The following is a 19,218-nucleotide window of genomic DNA, read 5'->3' as shown; positions in this document are numbered from 1 at the left end:
TCATTTTTTATATTTTTTACCCAGGGATTAGTTAAGATGTGAAATACCTTGCAAGGAAGGACAGTTGGTCAGTTTATAAATATATTGGTAAATACCTTGAGGTCATTAAATTATTGATTGTGTGTGTGTGTGTGTGTGTGTGTGTGTGTGTGTGTGTGTGTGTGTGTGTGTGTGTGTGTGTGTGTGTGTGTGTGTGTGTATATGTGTGTGTCGTTGGTTGTTATCTACATTATTACCTTCGCAAAAGCGGAAGGTTATGTTTTGATCGCTGTGTATTTATTTGTATGTCTGTGTGTGTGTGTGTATGTTATTCGCATAACTCAAAAAGTATTCAACCGAATTGCATGAAATTTGGTGGGATGATTGGTTATTATACGGGACACATTTGATTAGATTTTGGGAGCAATCGGGTCAAAGGTCAAGGTCAAGGTCACGAAAAGGTCAAAATCGTATTTTTGTTGTTCTGTTCCCTACACTCCCATGCCAAGTACAGAACAGTAGCTGCGGCGAAGGTATGCGCTCTACCGAGTGCCCGTTCTAGTTTGGGTTTTAGAAGGTGGAACAGATTCCCCCCAGGACTCGAACCACCCTTGCTTCTGTGAAGGATTGCGATACATGGGCTAAGTTGTGAATTTGTTTTCTTACCTCCGCCACCAAAGATGGATTGAGGTTATGTTTTCGCCCCTGTCTGTCTGTCTGTCTGTTTGTGAACAAGATATCACAAAAAGTTGTGGACGGATTCGGACGAAATCTGGCAGTGATGTATGTGACAAGGACGAAATTATTCGATTTTGGTGAAGATCCGGATTCGGATCGGGCTGGTATAATTTTTAACGTGATTCTTCACCATCGGGAGATGGGGCCAAAAACGATAAATAGCAGGATATCTCAAAAAGTTGTGGACGGATTTGGACGAAACCTGGTGGACTGGTTGTGTGTGTGACAAGGACGATTTGATTAGATTTTGGTGAATATCTGAATACCAATTCGGATAGGATAATTATTTAATTCTTAAGTGATTTTTCACCATTGGAAGAAAGGGATAAAACCGATACATAGCAGGATATCTCAAAAAAATGTTGACGGATTTGGACGAAACTTGTTGGACAGGTTGGGTGTCTGACAAGGACGATTCCAAATGATTTTGGTGAAGATCTGAATATCGATTCGGATATGAGAATTATTTAATTTTCAAGTGATTCTTCACCTTTGGGAGAGAGGGCAAAAACGATACATAGCGGGATATCTCAAAAAGTTATGGATGGATTTGGACGAAACTTGTTGGACAGGTTGTGTGTGTGACGAGGAAGAATCGATTCAATTTTGGTGAAGATCCGGATCCGGATCCAGCTAGTAGAATTTTTTCAGTGATTCTTCACCATTGTGTGATATGGCCAACCAGGCGGAGGTGTGCTCTCCACTGGGTTCCGTTCTAGTTCTGGGTGTGTTTAACATTGGAGCTAGCATGCTGCTCTTCTGTATTGTTGCAATGTCTATGAATCTCAAAAAAGGTATGCTCTTTTCAATTTGAGCTCTTTAGGAGTTACATCGATGATAAAATGATGTTGTTGACTGACCAGATGTGAAGTGAACAGCAAACCATTAGATGCCTATAGAAAGCCTACACCACCTTTCAAAATTTTCACCTTTTGTTGCCTAAAAGCCCGGAATTAAATGGCTTTAAATCCGACTTTTTCCACCTTTGGTTTTTCCACCTTTTTCCACCTTTTTCTACCTTTACCACTTTTCCACCTTTCTCCAATATGTTGAAGTTGTTTACAATGAGCCATGGCTCAATTTTTTCTATTCAGCGCTTTCGGAGATATAGAGGTTCAAAGTTTTTCGTTTTTTTCCACGATGGCGCCCATACCACGTGACATATGACGTCATAATTATCATTTAAAAAATTGTAGCACGACATGAAGATTGATGTCCATCAACACTCCCCACGCAACTTGACTGAACTTGAACAGTTTGTAAATAAGAGTGGGCAAATATTGCCCAATGAAGGTGTGCAAAGTTGGTGGAGATCTATCCCAACAGACTCACAGCTGTAATTGCTGTCAAAGGTGTTTCCACCATATTTTAAATAAATTTTCTGAAATTTGTAGAATTTGTTTTTCACTTGGAAGTTGTGAGTTACGATGTGTAAATAAAAGTGGACAAAGTCTGCTTTAATGCATTTTAATTCCAGGGTATAAGGCAACAAAAGGTGAAAAATTTGAAAGGGGGTGTAGACTTTCTATAGGCACTGTATCTTATGAGTGTACCCTTTGTGGTATACTGTATGTGACTTTGTATCATACGTATGTGGTGCTAATTGCATACCTTATTTCCACAGACTCGTGAAAAGAATGAAAAATGCAAGCAGCAGATCCACACAAGGTTTTCTTGTTTAACAATCTGCCAACCTTGCAGCACACAAGTGTTTTCGTCGAAGTTTCCTTTACACGAAGCACGTACACACAATGTCTTTCCACGAGGCATGGATTGCAGCTTTGGGGCTTGCGGGGCTTGCGGGGCTTGCAGGGCTGTTTTTTTTTGTAAAAGCACTTCAGATTTTTGTAAAACCGATAAGATATGCCCCAATTTTCACGAAATTGCTACATTACTCCACCTCCCCATTACATTTGTGTCATCGCGAGAATCAAAAGTGTGCATGTGGGGGTGGGGAGTGTTTTGGGTTTGGGGGGAGTGGTGGGGATATATAGAAAATTTTATGTTCAGCAAATGCAAATAAAACTTATAACCAGAACATTTTGTGTGAGAGCAGCTTTCTTTCCCAATTGCACATGGTCTTTAATATGCAGCTTAGGTTTCCACATCCTGATAGCCGGCGAAGTCGGTGTTGTGAATGAACGCGTACGTATTATGTTGAAAAGCCAGATTTTGCTGGATCCCTTGAGAATTTCGAAGCTTTGACGCACTAAATCGCTCAATGGAGGCCGCCATCTTGCGGATGCGGAAGTATGCATAACAAATTGAATGAAGTTCAATAGGAGTTTGTTTCACCCGTCTTTGTTTGATTCACAATCTTATGCACCTCTAATTTGTAATTAAAATACTTTAAGACCAACCTCGGCCCGCACGGGCCTGGTTATCTTCAACGAAAATCGTCACCAAACACCGGAACCAATGAGATTCGAGCATTTGAAAAATTATTTCAAAAAAGCTTATTATGCGTTTCGGAGGCTGAAAACGGCGTCAAATATTCTAAAATAGACGAATAATTATTTTTTAGAAATCTCGCGGCCGTAGGGGATAGTTTTTCACGGCCGGAAATATCCGAAATTGAGGCGGAATTCACCGAATTAATCAAGAAGAAAATTTAATACATTTTAATTTCATCCAGAATGCAAATGGTGTCATTTTGAACTCGGTACGGTACCTACTACACCTACCTACTACCAACTACCTAACCTACTGATGCCATAGTGATGGGTAAAATAGTGGCAAGAGGCTTTGGCTTCGCCGGCTCATTGTGGCTTTGCAGTCGGGTACTAGTAGATATAGAAAATACAAGTAAAACTAGAAAGAGCAATCAGAGATTCCAGACCTTCACCAGGACGTGTTTTCAGTGGTTTTTAAGGCTTTTGTGTGAAAACAAATATGGCGACCAAACCACGTAATCGATGACGTCATCATATTTTTTTTCTCCACCAATTTATCCCGAGATGATGCTCAAGAAATTTCATCTTCATCGGATGAAGTTTTGTACTTGTCGAATTATGACGTCATAATTGAGGCACCTATGACATCATCATTACCCTGCGCTCGCGAAGCTAAAGGCAGGGTTAAGCATTCGGGTACGTACGTATTTTAAAAATGATTTTTTAAAATGCAGACACGCACGGACGTACGTACGATAAATAGTCGTACGTACGTACGTCCGTGCGAGTCTGCATTTTAAAAATTCATTTTCTCGGCAACCGTTGGTCCGATTGACATGAAATTTTCACCATATGAAGGACTCCTCCTGTAGAATATTTCTGTGAATATCATGACGTCACGGGTCACGTGGTACGGGCGCAATCTTGGAAAAAAACGAAAAACTTTGCACCTCTATATCTCAAAAGCCGCTGCACATAAATAATTGAGACAGGTCTCATTGCAAAGAACTCTCCATGCCGAATAACATATGTGTATGATGACGTCATAGGTGCCGCCGTTATGACGTCATAATTCGACAAGTAAAAAACTATCCGATCAGGATGAAATTTCTTAAGCATCTTCTCGGTATATATTGATGCAGAAATAAAATTATAATGACGTCGTAGGTCACGTGGTTCGGCCGCCACATTGTTTTGAGTTAAAAGCCTGAAAAACCACTAAAATCCAATTTTCTCCAAAATGACGGAACAGATCGAGGCCAAATTTTGCAGGCAGAGTCGCATACCCATGACGAACAAAAAAGTCAGCGAGCATGACGTCATGCGTCACATGGTTTCAGAGTTATGACGTTTTTAAGCATAAATTTTTAAAATCTAGCTCCTTCCTCATTTTTGATCCTATCGAGGGGAAACTTCACAGATGTGTTCGTTCAGCATATCTGTCTACTAAAATTACCTTTTGGAATTTGCGATAGGTGACGTGGTTTGGCAGATATGAATAATTCAACGAAAATATTTAAAAATTTATAACCCTTCAACCGCTTCATTGATCGACGTGAAACTTTATACTATAGTAGAGGTAATGAAGTGTACCAAGAGTGCAAAAATTCAAGATGATTGGATGTATGGTCTGGAAGCTAGAAGTTGTTATTGTGTGAAGAAGAAGAGTTTTCTAGAATAGTGCATGGAATTAATTATCACACTGCACGTGACGAGCCGGCAAAGTACGGAGCGACCTCACGGGGTCATTTTGACCTCAAATAAAATTCTGATTTCAGATTTGTCAATCGTTGAGGTATGTTAACACACAACCAAACCAGATTTGGCGAAATTACGACGTTTTTGACGAAAATATAACATTTGTAACACAATCACACACACACATGCACACACACACACACACACACACGGACACATGCACACACACACACACACACGGACATATGCACACACACACACACACACACACACAACGCACGCATGCACACACACACACACACACACAGACACACACACGCACACACACAGACAAATGCACACACACACACACACACACAACGCACGCATACACACACACACACACACACACACACACACACACACACACACACACACACAAACGCAGACACACACACACAAACACACACACACACGGTTCTCTTATAGTATAGATCAATACTAAGCGGATTCGTTTATAAACCATTTCATCCAAATGGGTGTTCATTCACGTAATTACGTCATCACCGCGATTATGATTATGTAAACAGTAGTTTATTTCACGAGGGGGGGTGCTACTCCCCATGGCAATGGTACGTCATGGATTCGTCCCGAGGGGCTTGGAGGAAAATACAAAATAAAGCTTCCCCGGTGTTCAATCGTGACAAACAATCTTTATATGAAACAGGAAATTGAAGGAATAATTACGGCCCTGATTAGGTCCGGCCCGGGGGTGGTCACCCCCCCTCCCCTCGCCCGTCCCCTCTCAGCGGCCCCGGACGTTCCACTTTATTCGATTTTACCAAGTGTCGCTCTGAGTGAAATATTGTTTGATTTCCAATTTGTTTTGATATTTCAAATATTTCAAATCAAATGTAAACATTGATTGTCAGATTATTGATGCCATAAGCTTCTCAAAAATGTCCTGGTTTGCAAATCTCCATAAATTTGAATAAAAATACACGATGAACCTGAATAATCTCCCGATTTATGCATCAATCTATTTTAGCGTCTATATCAGCCTTGGTAGTGAATAGTTATTAAAACACTCGGGAATGAGAATAAAAGCTGCTTTGTAAAGGTTTGCGAATGTAATCCAGAGCAGACCATACAAAGTGTAATTTTTGCACATTTACCTCAGAAATGTAGATAGATGCAATAACAAATTTGCCGCCGAAAATGTTCCGCTCTGGGAAGACGCCCCCTCCTTTCCCCCTCCCCTTCGCTACGCCGCTGAGAGGCAGCACATTGTGTTATAAGAGTGCATACAGCACGCAATCCCTCCCCCTCTCACTAGGAGCCCAGGCCGAGGCAGCAAAACGCGTGTCAGAGTCTGCTCAATAACAGCAGGAGAGGAGGAAGAAACGAGTCCAGGATGAGGCAGCAAAACGCGTGTTAGAGTCTGCTCAATAACAGCATGAGAGGAGGAAGAAAGGAACCCAGGATGAGGCAACAAAACGCCTGTCAGAGTCTGCTCAAGCACAGCAGGAGAGGAGGAAGGAACGAACCCAGGTTGAGGCAGCAAAACACCTGTTAGACTCTACTCAAGAACAGCATGAGAGGAGGAAGAATCGAACCCAGGATGAGGCAACAAAACGCCTGTGAGACTCTGCTCAAGCACAGCAGGAGAGGAGGAAGGAACGAACCCAGGTTGAGGCAGCAAAACGCCTGTCAGACTCAGCTCAAGAACAACAGGAGAGGAGGAAGAAACAAACCTAGGCTGAGGCAGCAAAACGCCTGTCAGAGTCTGCTCAAGAACAGCAGGAGAGGATGAAGAAACGAACCCAGGCTGAGGCAGCAAAACGCCTGTCAGAGTCAGCCCAGGAAGAGCAGGAGAGGAGGAAGAAACGAGCCCAGGATGAGGCAGCAAAACGCCTGTCAGAGTCTGCTCAAGCACAGCAGGAGAGGAGGAAGAAACGAGTCCAGGATGAGGCAGCAAAACGCCTGTCAGAGTCTGCTCAAGCACAGCAGGAGAGGAGGAAGAAACGAGTCCAGGATGAGGCAGCAAAACGCGTGTCAGAGTCTGCTCAAGAACAGCATGAGAGGAGGAAGAAAGGAACCCAGGATGAGGCAGCAAAACGCCTGTCAGAGTCTGCTCAAGCACAGCAGGAGAGGAGGAAGAAACGAGTCCAGGATGAGGCAGCAAAACGCCTGTCAGAGTCTGCTCAAGCACAGCAGGAGAGGAGGAAGAAACGAGTCCAGGATGAGGCAGCAAAACGCGTGTCAGAGTCTGCTCAAGAACAGCATGAGAGGAGGAAGAAAGGAACTCAGGATGAGGCAGCAAAACGCCTGTCAGAGTCTGCTCAAGCACAGCAGGAGAGGAGGAAGAAACGAGTCCAGGATGAGGCAGCAAAACGCCTGTCAGAGTCTGCTCAAGCACAGCAGGAGAGGAGGAAGAAACGAGTCCAGGATGAGGCAGCAAAACGCGTGTCAGAGTCTGCTCAAGAACAGCATGAGAGGAGGAAGAAAGGAACTCAGGATGAGGCAGCAAAACGCCTGTCAGAGTCTGCTCAAGCACAGCAGGAGAGGAGGAAGAAACGAGTCCAGGATGAGGCAGCAAAACGCGTGTCAGAGTCTGCTCAAGAACAGCATGAGAGGAGGAAGAAAGGAACCCAGGATGAGGCAGCAAAACGCCTGTCAGAGTCAGCTCAGGAACAGCAGGAGACGAGGAAGAAACGAACCCAGGCTGAGGCAGCAAAACACCTGTTAGACTCTGCTCAAGAACAGCAGGAGAGGAGGAAGAAACGAACCCAGGATGAGGCAGCAAAACGCCTGTTAGACTCTGCTCAAGAACAGCAGGAGACAAGGAAGAAACGAACCCAGGCTGAGGCAGCAAAACGCCTGTCAGAGTCTGCTCAAGAACAGCAGAAGACGAGGAAGAAACGAACCCAGGCTGAGGCAGCAAAACACCTGTTAGACTCTGCTCAAGAACAACATGAGAGGAGGAAGAAACGAACCCAGGCTGAGGCAGCAAAACACCTGTTAGACTCTACTCAAGAACAGCATGAGAGGAGGAAGACACGATCCCAGGATGAGGCAGCAAAAGGCCTGTCAGAGTCTGCTCAAGAACAGCATGAGAGGAGGAAGACACGATCCCAGGATGGGGCAGAAAAAGGCCTGTCAGAGTCCGCTCAAGAACAGCATGAGAGGAGGAAGAAACGAACCCAGGCTGAGGCAGCAAAACGCCTGTCAGACTCTACTCAAGAACAGCATGAGAGGAGGAAGACACGATCCCAGGATGAGGCAGCAAAACGCCTGTCAGAGTCCGCTCAAGAACAGCATGAGAGGAGGAAGAAACGAGCCCAGGATGAGGCAGCAAAACACCTGTCAGAGTCAGCTCAGGAAGAGCAGGAGAGGAGGAAGACGAACCCAGGCTGAGGCAGCAAAACACCTGTCAGAGTCAGCTAAGGAACAGCAGGAGACGAGGAAGAAACCAACCCAGGCTAAGGCAGCAAAACGCCTGTCAGAGCCTGCTCAAACACAGCATGAGAGGAGGAAGAAACGAACCCAGGTTGAGGCAGCAAAATGCCTGTCAGAGTCTGCTCAAGAACAGCATGAGAGGAGGAAGAAAGGAACCCAGGTTGAGGCAGCAAAATGCCTGTCAGAGTCTGCTCAAGAACAGCATGAGAGGATGAGGAAACAAACCCAGGATGAGGCAGCAAAATGCCTTTCAGGGTCTGCTCAAACACAGCAGGAGAGGAGGACGAAACGAACACAGTATGTGGCAGCAAAACGCCTGTTAGAGTCTGCTCAAGAACAGCATGAGAGGAGGAAGAAAGGAACCCAGGATGAGGCAACAAAACGCCTGTCAGAGTCTGCTCAAGCACAGCAGGAGAGGAGGAAGGAACGAACCCAGGTTGAGGCAGCAAAACGCCTGTCAGAGTCAGTTCAAGAACAACAGGAGAGGAGGAAGAAACGAACCTAGGCTGAGGCAGCAAAACGCCTGTCAGAGTCTGCTCAAGAACAGCAGGAGAGGAGGAAGAAACGAGCGCAGGATGAGGCAGAAAAACACCTGTTAGAGTCTGAAAAGAACAGCATGAGAGGAGGAAGAAACGAACCCAGGCTGAGGCAGCAAAACACCTGTCAGAGTCAGCCCAGGAAGAGCAGGAGAGGAGGAAGAAACGAGCCCAGGATGAGGCAGCAAAACGCCTGTCAGTGTCTGCTTAAGAACAGCAGGAGACGAGGAAGAAACTAACCTAGGCTGAGGCAGAAAAACACCTGTTGGAGTCTGCTCAAGAACAGCAGGAGAGGAGGAAGAAACGAACCCAGGCTGAGGCAGCAAAACACCTGTTGGAGTCTGCTCAAGAACAGCAGGAGAGGAGGAAGAAACGAACCCAGGCTGAGGCAGCAAAACGCCTGTCAGAGTCAGCCCAGGAAGAGCAGGAGAGGAGGAAGAAACGAGCCCAGGATGAGGCAGCAAAACGCCTGTCAGTGTCTGCTTAAGAACAGCAGGAGACGAGGAAGAAACTAACCTAGGCTGAGGCAGAAAAACACCTGTTGGAGTCTGCTCAAGAACAGCAGGAGAGGAGGAAGAAACGAACCCAGGCTGAGGCAGCAAAACGCCTGTCAGACTCTACTCAAGAACAGCATGAGAGAAGGAAGACACGATCCCAGGATGAGGCAGCAAAACGCCTGTCAGAGTCAGCTCAAGAACAGCATGAGAGGAGGAAGACACGAGCCCTGGATGAGGTAGCAAAAGGCCTGTCAGAGTCTGCTCAAGAACAGCATGAGAGGAGGAAGACACGAGCCCAGGATGAGGCAGCAAAACGTCTGTCAGAGTCTGCTCAAGAACAGCATGAGAGGAGCAAGACACGAGCCCAGGATGAGGCAGCAAAACGCCTGTCAGAGTCTGCTCAAGAACAGCAGAAGAGGAGGAAGACAGGAGCCCAAGATGAGGCAGCAAAACGCCTGTCAGTGTCAGCCCAGGAAGAGCAGGAGAGGAGGAAGAAATGAACCCAGGCTGAGGCAGGAAACACCTGTCAGAGTCTGCTCAGGCACAGCAGGAAAGGAGGCAGAAGCGAAGGTAGGTCAATTAACTGATTGAATTAACTGTATGACACCCAAGGCCTCAAAGTACTCAACTTACTTATATGTATTGTTATGATTTTGGTAGAGCAACATCTAGAGCTAGGTAGATCTGTATAGGTAGGTATTCGACTGTCGTGACAGGGACTCTACATGTAATAAGTTCTTGATGTTGAGGCGTTTGTCGGGGTAAGATGTATGATTGTGGATCTACCTGGAGATTCGAGTGTTAAGTAGTGAGGGATTAAAGGTAACGCCCCTGTGAGTCTCACCTAGTAGTCAAACCTTTGTCCATTATGGCACTGCAGACCACATAAACATTAGATAGGTCACTAGCGCAACATTAAATAATTCCTTTCCCTGACAATGACTTCGGAACAAACGGACAGGAAACCAGGCTAGGACACTGCCGATGATGGCCGCAGCCAGCTACACCTCCGCTGGGCCTCGAGTGCCACGCGCTATCACAACACTACAGGCCTGTGATTCGGTGGAGGGCACTGATTGGGTGGCGCACCAAGGGACGTGACGTCACCAGCGAGGTTATTTAAGGGAGCGCCGAACGCTCTCTTGGGTCTTGTTCTCTTGCCTCTCTGGCGTCTGGCAGTGCAGCTTTTGGTCTCTTGTGGTTTATGCTCTTAGTAGCGCAGCAGTTGAGAAGAGTTCTGCAGAAGAGTTGGCTGCCAGCACTCCCGCAGAGAGTTCACTTCAGTTGAGCCGGAGGAGTTGAGTTGAGACCAGTCCCGGAGCGAGTTGGAAGGACAAGACATGCAGTCACACCTGCGTTCTCCCCGTTCCTGTCTTTTCGTGCTTCGTGTGGGGATCGATCTTGGGTGGAGACGCTGGCCTGCGTTGGGTGCCTTGGAGATTGGTGCACCGACCTCGTGGGCGGCGAGAGGCTCGGAGCTTGGAGAAGGCCTGGTGGCGGCTGAGCGCGGCCGTGTTACAAGAAGACAACAGAGACAGATAAGCTCGGGCTCCGCGTACACTGTACACGACGTGACGTGTTTCTTTTGTAATTCATAATCTCCCTCGTATCGTGTTTGATATCTGTTGTGTATGGGATCCCAATTTAGGCTTCTGATTAGAGTTATTACCGGCGCGGGCTTTTTCACTGTCTTTACTTTTCATTAATAAATCCTTGTATTATTTTCTGTATATATCTGAACGCAGTTTCCTGGGTGTTTGATTTTAATAGATAAGGCGGCGGGGGGGGGGGGGGGGGGGGGGGAGCTTCGCTGTGTCCGCCATTCCGCGCGTTTAACTTTAAGTGTTTGATTTGGAATCCGCTATTGAGTTCTCGCCTCGGGAGTTAAAGCCTCGCAATTGGCCATCCGCAACTGTGGTATTAATCGCGGTTGCGTGACAGTATTATTGTATACATGTGTTTGAAGGATACCTTCTTCTGTGTTCTCAGGAAGCATGAAATCTCTGGAATTGACCATGTGTCTCAAGTTTTTACTGATGCTACCAAAGAGGGGCCAGACTACATCTGGAATTCTGGGAAATGAAAAGAAGTTCAGTCAAAATGCTACTCTCATTGACGAGGCGATTGGTGATTTGACTGAACACGGACCTCCCCAACATGCATCGGATCTGGTGGCTCCAGGTGCTGCTGAGCAACAAGCCTGAGACCAAGAAGAGGGAGTGGTATAAGAGCGGAGCATTGAGCAAGAGGATTTAGATGCCAATGCACAGATCTTCTAGCAGCAGCAACAGCACAGCACCCCACTGCTACAGAGGTTTAGTGCAGAAACCAACAGAGAGCTAATTCCACCAGATCAATATCGTGCTCTCGTAAGAGGACTGAACTCCAAACAGAAGCAGGTGGTTGCCTTCCACAGGAGGTGGTGCAAGGATGTTGTTATTTCCATGAAGAGTGGTCAGCCCATCAAACCGTATCGAGTTTTTCTCAGTGGTCCTGGTGGAGTTGGAAAGAGTCACATCATTTCACTAATCCACACTGACACCGTGAAACTCCTGCGGCTTTCAGGACAAGTGCAACCAGAAGATGTAACAGTACTACTGACAGCACCTACTGTTGTTGCAGCTTTCAATATACAGGGCATGACAGTGCACTCAGCATGGCTGCTTGGCACCTCAAAGTTTTCTCATCAACCTCTAACACAGGACAAGCTCAACACATTGAGGATGAAGCTATCCAACCTGCAGCTTCTCATCATTGATGAGGTGTCAATGGTGGGATCATACATGCTGTTACAGATCCACAAACGTCTTCAGCAGCTGAAAGGGACAGGAGATGCGGCCACCTTTGGCAATGTGAGCATCCTGGCTGGCTGTGGGAGACCTTTTACAACTACAGCCTGTAGCACAACCATATGTCTTTGGTGAGGTTGGTGATGCTTACGCTTGGCTTCACAGATCTGGTTCTCTTTGGAAGGATGAAATCTCCATGCTAGAGCTGGATGAAATCATGAGGCAACGAGGAGATGGCGAATTTGCCCAGCTTCTTTGTCGTGTGCGGACAGCAACATGCACCAAGCAAGACGTGGATGTTCTGAACTCAAGGATCATTGAAGATAGTGATTGCAACTCCCCACATGACTCTCTCCATGTCTACCGACTTAACAAAGATGTTGATGAGCACAACATTAGAAAGCTCAGAGACCTTGCACCTGAGGACCAGCGTGTTGTGATCCATGCCATTGACCATACAAAAGATAAGCACACTGCTCAGCTCAACATGCCCATGTCCAAGAGCAAAGCAAATACTGGAGGCCTGATGAGTGAGTTACATCTAGCTGTTGGTGCAAACGTCATGTTGATTATCAACGTTGATGTTAGTCATGGCCTAGTGAATGGTGCCAGAGGAACAGTCAAAGCCATTGTCAAGACAGCCACCAATGATGTCAGCTTGATCTTGGTTAAGTTTGATCATCCCAGAGTTGGTGCAAGTGCTATTGCACGAAGTCACGTCAGGGACCAGCATCCAGCTGCTGTACCAATCAGTAGGCACGAGGCCACGTTCAACATTGGAAGAAACAAGACAGCAGAAGTGAGTAGAAGGCAGTTTCCTTTGGTTCCTACTAGCCTGGGCAACAACCATCGACAAAGTTCAGGGATTGACACTCCATCAGATTGTTGTTGACATGAAGGGACACACATTCAACGCTGGTCAAGCTTATGTCGCTTTTAGTCGAGTGAAGTCACTGGAAGGCCTCTTCATCAAGAACTTCAATCCCACCAGCATCAAAGTCAGTGCACCTGTTGTGTCTCAGCCAATACTTTAAATTGTGGCTCTACCCAAGGAGGACTGGATCAAGATAGGTCATGTCAATATACATTCGTACATTCCGAAGCAGGAAGATGTCAAGTGTGATATATCCATGAGCCATGTGGACATCATGTGTTTCACTGCAACATTCCTCAAACCTCACCAACATGTCGGCGGTAACCTCTTCCTCAACAAGGAGTGTTTTCAGGTGTTCAGGTTGGACCGTGTCACTACCAGCAGTCAAGACCTATCCAATGGTGGAATCATGATAGCATGTGCCACATCATTACTTCCTGAAAGCACTAACGTCTCACACCTTACTCTACTGGAAGTGAAGAGCGTCACGATACCCAGACGCTCCAATCTCAGGATGTGTGTTGTAGCTGTCTACCGACGTCCACACCTTTCAATGACAACATTCTTGTCGCTCCTGGACAATTACCTTTCCAACATTCCCCATCAAGCAATGCCAACTGTTGTCCTGGGAGACTTTAACGATGATCTACTATCGGCAGCCAGCTCATCGAGACTGCTCGTGTTTATGTCCTCCAAAGGCTTCTCACAACTTGTGAAAGTGTCCACCACAGACTCAGGTTCACTACTGGATCACATCTACAACAATAGCACCACAACTGGCACTTTTTTGGATTTAGTAGATACATACTACTCAGATCATGTTGCAACCTATGTTTCCCTTCCTATATAGTCTGCATCACAGTCAAAACAAACAACTGAAGGATTAATTTCCTGTCACAGCGGAAATAAAGGTTGATAAAAATGACATCATATGTCACGTGGTCTGGCAGCATTATTACCCTGCGCTCGCGAAGCGAAAATCGGGGTTAAGCATTCAGGTACGTACGTACGTACGTGTCTGCATTTCAGTAAAGTAAAGTGTGTGCCGTGTCAGCATTTTAAAAATTCATTTTCTTGGCAACCGTTGGTCCGATTGACATGAAATTTTCACAATAGGAGGGCCTCCTCCTGTAGAATATTTTAGTGAATATTATGACGTCATAGGACACGTGGTACAGGCGCCATCTTGGTACAGGCACCAACCACTTTTTTTCGAATTTATATAATCCTCAATTTTCATCCGATTGACTTGAAATTTGAATAGGATATTCAAATCACCAAACTGAATTTAACCACCAACTATTTTTGAGATCAGTATAGGTCACAAGGTCAACATAGGCCAAAGGTCAACAACCATTTCAAATTTCTAAAATCCTCAATTTTCATCCGATTGACTTGAAATTTGAAAACGATTTGCATATATGGTCACTGAATTAAACCCCAACTATTTTTGAGGGCATCGTAGGCCAAAAGGTCAACATGGCCAAATGTCAAAAACCTTTCCAAATTTCAAAAATCCTCAATTTTCATCGGCTTTATTGAAATTTTAAAATATTTTCATATCGTTCCATCGTGCGCCTCTGTCCATGTGCGCTGTCCCGCCCCATTTTCAAAGTTTCAAAGTTTCCACGTTTTCTCAAATGTTGTGTTTGTGTCCTTCCTCCTCTCCTCTCTCCCCTCACTCCTCTCTCCCTCTCCCCCCATCTTGTCTGCCGCTCCCCTTATTTTTTGTGTTTTGCGTGTCGGTTTGACTTTTTGTGTGATTAATGTTAGCTCTTTCACGAGCCTCGATCTTATATCCAAAAAAAAAAAAAAAAAAACTAACTGAATTCAACCAACAGCTAATTATGATGTCACCGTAGGCCAAAAGATCAACATGGCCAATGTCAACAACCTTTTCTAATTTCTAAAATCCTCAATTTTCATCTGATTGACTTGAAATTTGAAGAGGATTTGCTTATCAGGTCACTGAATTCAACACATCAATTAACTTTGAAGTTAAATGGTCAACAGTGCCCTAGTTTCTAAAATTTGAGAGATCGGGCCAAAAACTATACATATTATAGCTCAAAAAGTGGAACATGATTTATGACCAAACAAGGTGGATTTGAATTGGTTAGGTGACAAGAGTAAGCATATTCGATTTTGCTTCAGATTCTGCCTGTCAGAAAATACAAAACGTAAACTGTTCAGCCTGGGGGAGGCACGTTCTCTACTGACTAACGTTCTAGTTACCCTCGCCAGAGGAGAGAGTATTGCATTTGAGTCCGTTTGTTTGTCTTTTTGTCTGTTTGTCTGTCTGTCTGTCTGTCTGTTTGTTTGTCCGCACAGAATAAATATGATTTTCTCTGCAACCGTTGGTCCGATTGACAGGAAATTTTCTCCATAGGTGCAACTCCACCTGTATAATTTTTAATGATAATTATGACGTCATAGGTTACGTGGTTCGGCCGCCATCTTGGAGAAATCGAAAAACTTTACACCTATATATCTCGGAAAGTGCTTAATAGAAAAAATTGACGCATTGCTCATTGTAAAGAACACTCAATGGGGAATAAAATATGTTATTGATGATGTCATAGGTGCCTCCATTATGGCGTCATAATTCGACAAGTACAAAACTTCATCCAATCAAGATGAAATTTCTTGAGCACCATGTCGGCATAAACTGGTGGAGAAAAAAATAATAATGATGACGTCATCGGTCACGGGGTTCGGCCGCCATCTTGGAAAAACCGAAAATCTTTGCACCTCTATATCTCCGAAAGCACTGAATAGAAAAAATTTAGACATGGCTCATTGTAAAGAACTCTCCATGGGGAATAAAATATGTTAATGATGATGTCATAGGTGCCTCCATTATGACAACGTCATCCGATCAAGATGAAATTTCTTGAGCATAATCTAGGAATAAATCAATTTAGAAAAAAATAATGATGACGTCATCGGTCACGCGGTTCGGCCGCCATAATTGTTTTAACACAAAAGCCGAAAAAACCACTGAAAATATATCCTGGTGTGGGTTTGCAATCTCTGATTGCTCTTTTTCTTGTTTGTAATTGCATTTCTGCGCTGCCAAGATGGCCTAAAGGTACACCCACTCACCTGTACGCTGTCTAGCTTGTTTTCAAACGACAACTGATCTGTAAACTGTCACCCTGGTGTTTCACATGATATCGGATAGTTTTTAATGGGGTCGTGCCGTTTCAACCTCACAATCGCAGAGCATCTGTGAGTTGCGGGTCTACAATCTTAGTTGTGTCGGACGTTATCCGGAGAGAGGGAGAGAATAGTGAGGGGAAAGGTGGAGAGAGATGTTGAGGAGGGATCCATAGAGTTGGGGTGGGGGTTTGATGGAGAAAGACACAGGGAATATCTTTTTCCATTCTGCGCAAAAAAACAAAGATTCCATTGCATATTCCATCGTGGGGAGCGATGGATTTGGCGAAGGAGGACGTTCATCTCACATGTAAAGTGAAGCAAAACCGCTGGGGGCATTGCGAGTCGAGTTCTGCAACGGATCGTCATGGCTGGAGGATGTGCGGGAGGATGGCTAGATGGGAAACGTTATTATGATTACCGTGGGGTGCGTTTGCCACCATTTTGCCGAGATCGCATGGACGACATTGCAGCGTTCCCCGTCCGTGAGGATGACCTCTGGATCGTTACATACCCGAAATCTGGTACTTACGCTCTGCAGTTACTATGCATTATCCATGCTGCTTCCTGTATTTCCTTGATTCTCTCAACTCAAAATGTTTTGTTCTCCCCCTTCCCTCGGCTTGCTCATCTGTGATATTCGCCCATGGGGATCTTTCTCTCTGACTCCGTTCCTTCGCTTGTCCTTTCATTTACTTTCCTCTCTGAAAGGGAGAATCAAGGTTCAGCACTTTGGACAGCGGCACGTTTCCCGATTTCACTCCTGATCCGCTCTTGGAAGGGTCTTGACTCTTGCTCTGAGTTGCAGCCTATCACTACGTTCAATGGTTTCGATTTTTATTATACTGTACTTAACGTTGTCTCGGAACGAAATGATAGTGTACATGAATCACGGTTACCCTTGACCTGTGTAGTCTATGTTCGATTCCCAACCGCACTGTGAACCATCCGATTGGTGCATCACATTAGGCAGGGTGTTGCATCTCAAAGTGTGTGCAATCCTTTGGATGGATGTTAAGCCGATCTGCTAGGGCTGCTGGATGTTAACAAAAATCACACGGAGTTTTGCACGAAAAGTAGGCGAGTTATCGCCGACACCCTGAATAAATTACAATCTCCTAAAATGACTACCGCTGGAAAGCAATGGCAAATTACTTCAGGGTCTTTGGGTCTTTTGGGTCTTCACCGTATTTAAGGGTCTTTTGGGTCATCGAGGTCTTTTGGGTATTCATGTTTTTTGGGGTCCTCTCGGTCTTTTTGATCTTCTGGATCTTTTGGATCTTCTGGGTCTTCTGGGTCTTTTTGGGTATTCGGGATATTTTGGGTATTTAGGGTATTTTTGGGGTATTTTGGGTCCTCTTTGGGATATTTTGGGTCTTTGAGATATTTTGGATATTCAGGGTATTTTGGTGGTTTTAGGGGTCTTGGGGGACTTGAAGGGTCTTTAAAAGCTCTAAGGGGTCTCAGCAGTCTAAAGGCTAGAAAGGTATATTCCAACATTACGTAATTAATAGACGTACGTAATTAATAAACAGAATTCAACCGACATTCAAACAGTTCTTAATTGATAGATATATCATCACATGACTTCACCACCTCACAAACCGTGTTTTTCGGTTTTATATATTTTTGAAGAAGAAGAAGAAGACGTTTTGGCCACAAATATACATAGATAACCATATACGTTTGCTCCATTATAATAAGAGAAAGACAAATAATGCTCTTGAAAATACACTTGAAAATAAGTAATCCAATTACTTTTGGATAGTAACTTTTGCTTAAAACTCAACATTTATTTTAATTATTGTCTCATCATAAAAATTCAATTGAATGAAAAACAGACATTTGAGGTGGAAACAGACATAAATAAGCTGATTGATAAAAAAAAAACCATATAAGGTCATTCATAATGGGGAAAATGATACACAACCGGAACTCCTCGGACAAAGGCTTTTATATTGATGTGAGTTTTATCATCTCCAGTCCAGTAGTTTAAGAGAACATCGTTATTAAAAAAGAAAGACAGACAGACAAATAAACACACAGAATAAGGTTATTATTTGCATAGATAGAATATATTCCAAATTGAAAAATATGAAACATTGGCATTTCTTGTACGATTGTATCTCATTCGAGAACATTCGGACACTGAGGTCCCAAAAATAATCACGTGTTTAGCAATATGATATCGAGTACAACACATACTTGCCCCAAATAGGACTCGTGGTCGAATTGGTTTTGGTTGTTTACCTTTCAAAAAGGGCTTGCAGTTGTGAGAACTGCTCCATGAGAACTATTGCAGCTTCATCCCATGTTGAAGGTATGACTGTCTCTGTTATGGAGGTTCTCATAACAGTTACTTCATACTTATGATGTTAAACAGCTTATCCGGCCTACATGCATGAAAGCAGCAATTGCATTGGAATGCATCGAACATGAAGTCCATTTCACAGTTGCAAACACAGTGGATATGTTCATTCCATAGCTCCAGCTCGACACACTTTACAGGGTAAGTACCTGATCACCAAATGATTTGGCGCCATTGAAATATAACACATGGGTGGGAAGAACAGCTCGTTGCCTGCACACCCATTTTGAACTGTCTACATCGTCTAAGTTCAATTCCTGACCCGAGTATGCATTGATGTCCCGTTGCTTAAAAGGCAGGGCGATAAACATCCCATACATACAGTGCCTTCAGAAAGTATTCACATGTCTTGAATTTTTTCACATTTTGTTTTGTTGCAGCCTTAATTTCAAGTGGATTAAATAAAGATTTTTTTGTCACTGATGTACAGATAATACCCCATAATATCAAAGTGGAATTTCTTTTTTAGACATTTTTGCAAAATAATTTAAAATGTAATACAGATATATCTAATTTACGTAAGTATTCAACCCCCTGAGTCAATACCTCATAGCCTTTGGAAGCCTTTGGAAGCGATTACGGCTTCCACTCTTCTTGGGTATGTCTGTATCAACATTGCACATCTGGATTTGGGGAGTTTCTCCCATTTTTCCTTGCAGATTTGCTCAAGCTGTGTCAACTTGGATGGGGAGCATCAGTGAACAGCAATCTTCAAATCTTTCCACAGATTCTCAATGGGATTCAAGTCT

The 19,218-nt window shown here is 44.4% G+C and overlaps 1 protein-coding gene across 1 annotated transcript in view; it reads left to right on the top strand.

The window, feature by feature from the left end:
* Positions 1-16,449: 16,449 nt before the first annotated feature.
* LOC137424176 (sulfotransferase 4A1-like) overlaps positions 16,450-19,218 on the top strand; it is a 47,821-nt gene continuing 45,052 nt past the window's right edge. Inside the window, exon 1 of the mRNA XM_068111641.2 lies at positions 16,450-16,625. Coding sequence (XP_067967742.1) covers positions 16,469-16,625 — 157 coding nt within the window. The 5' untranslated portion in view covers positions 16,450-16,468. The remainder of the gene's footprint in view (positions 16,626-19,218) is intronic.

This window comes from Myxine glutinosa, chromosome 3, assembly GCF_964187855.1.
Source record: "Myxine glutinosa chromosome 3, kmMyxGlut1.1, whole genome shotgun sequence".
NCBI classification, from domain to species: Eukaryota; Metazoa; Chordata; class Myxini; order Myxiniformes; family Myxinidae; genus Myxine; species Myxine glutinosa.
This window is presented reverse-complemented; position numbering and strand designations above follow the sequence as displayed.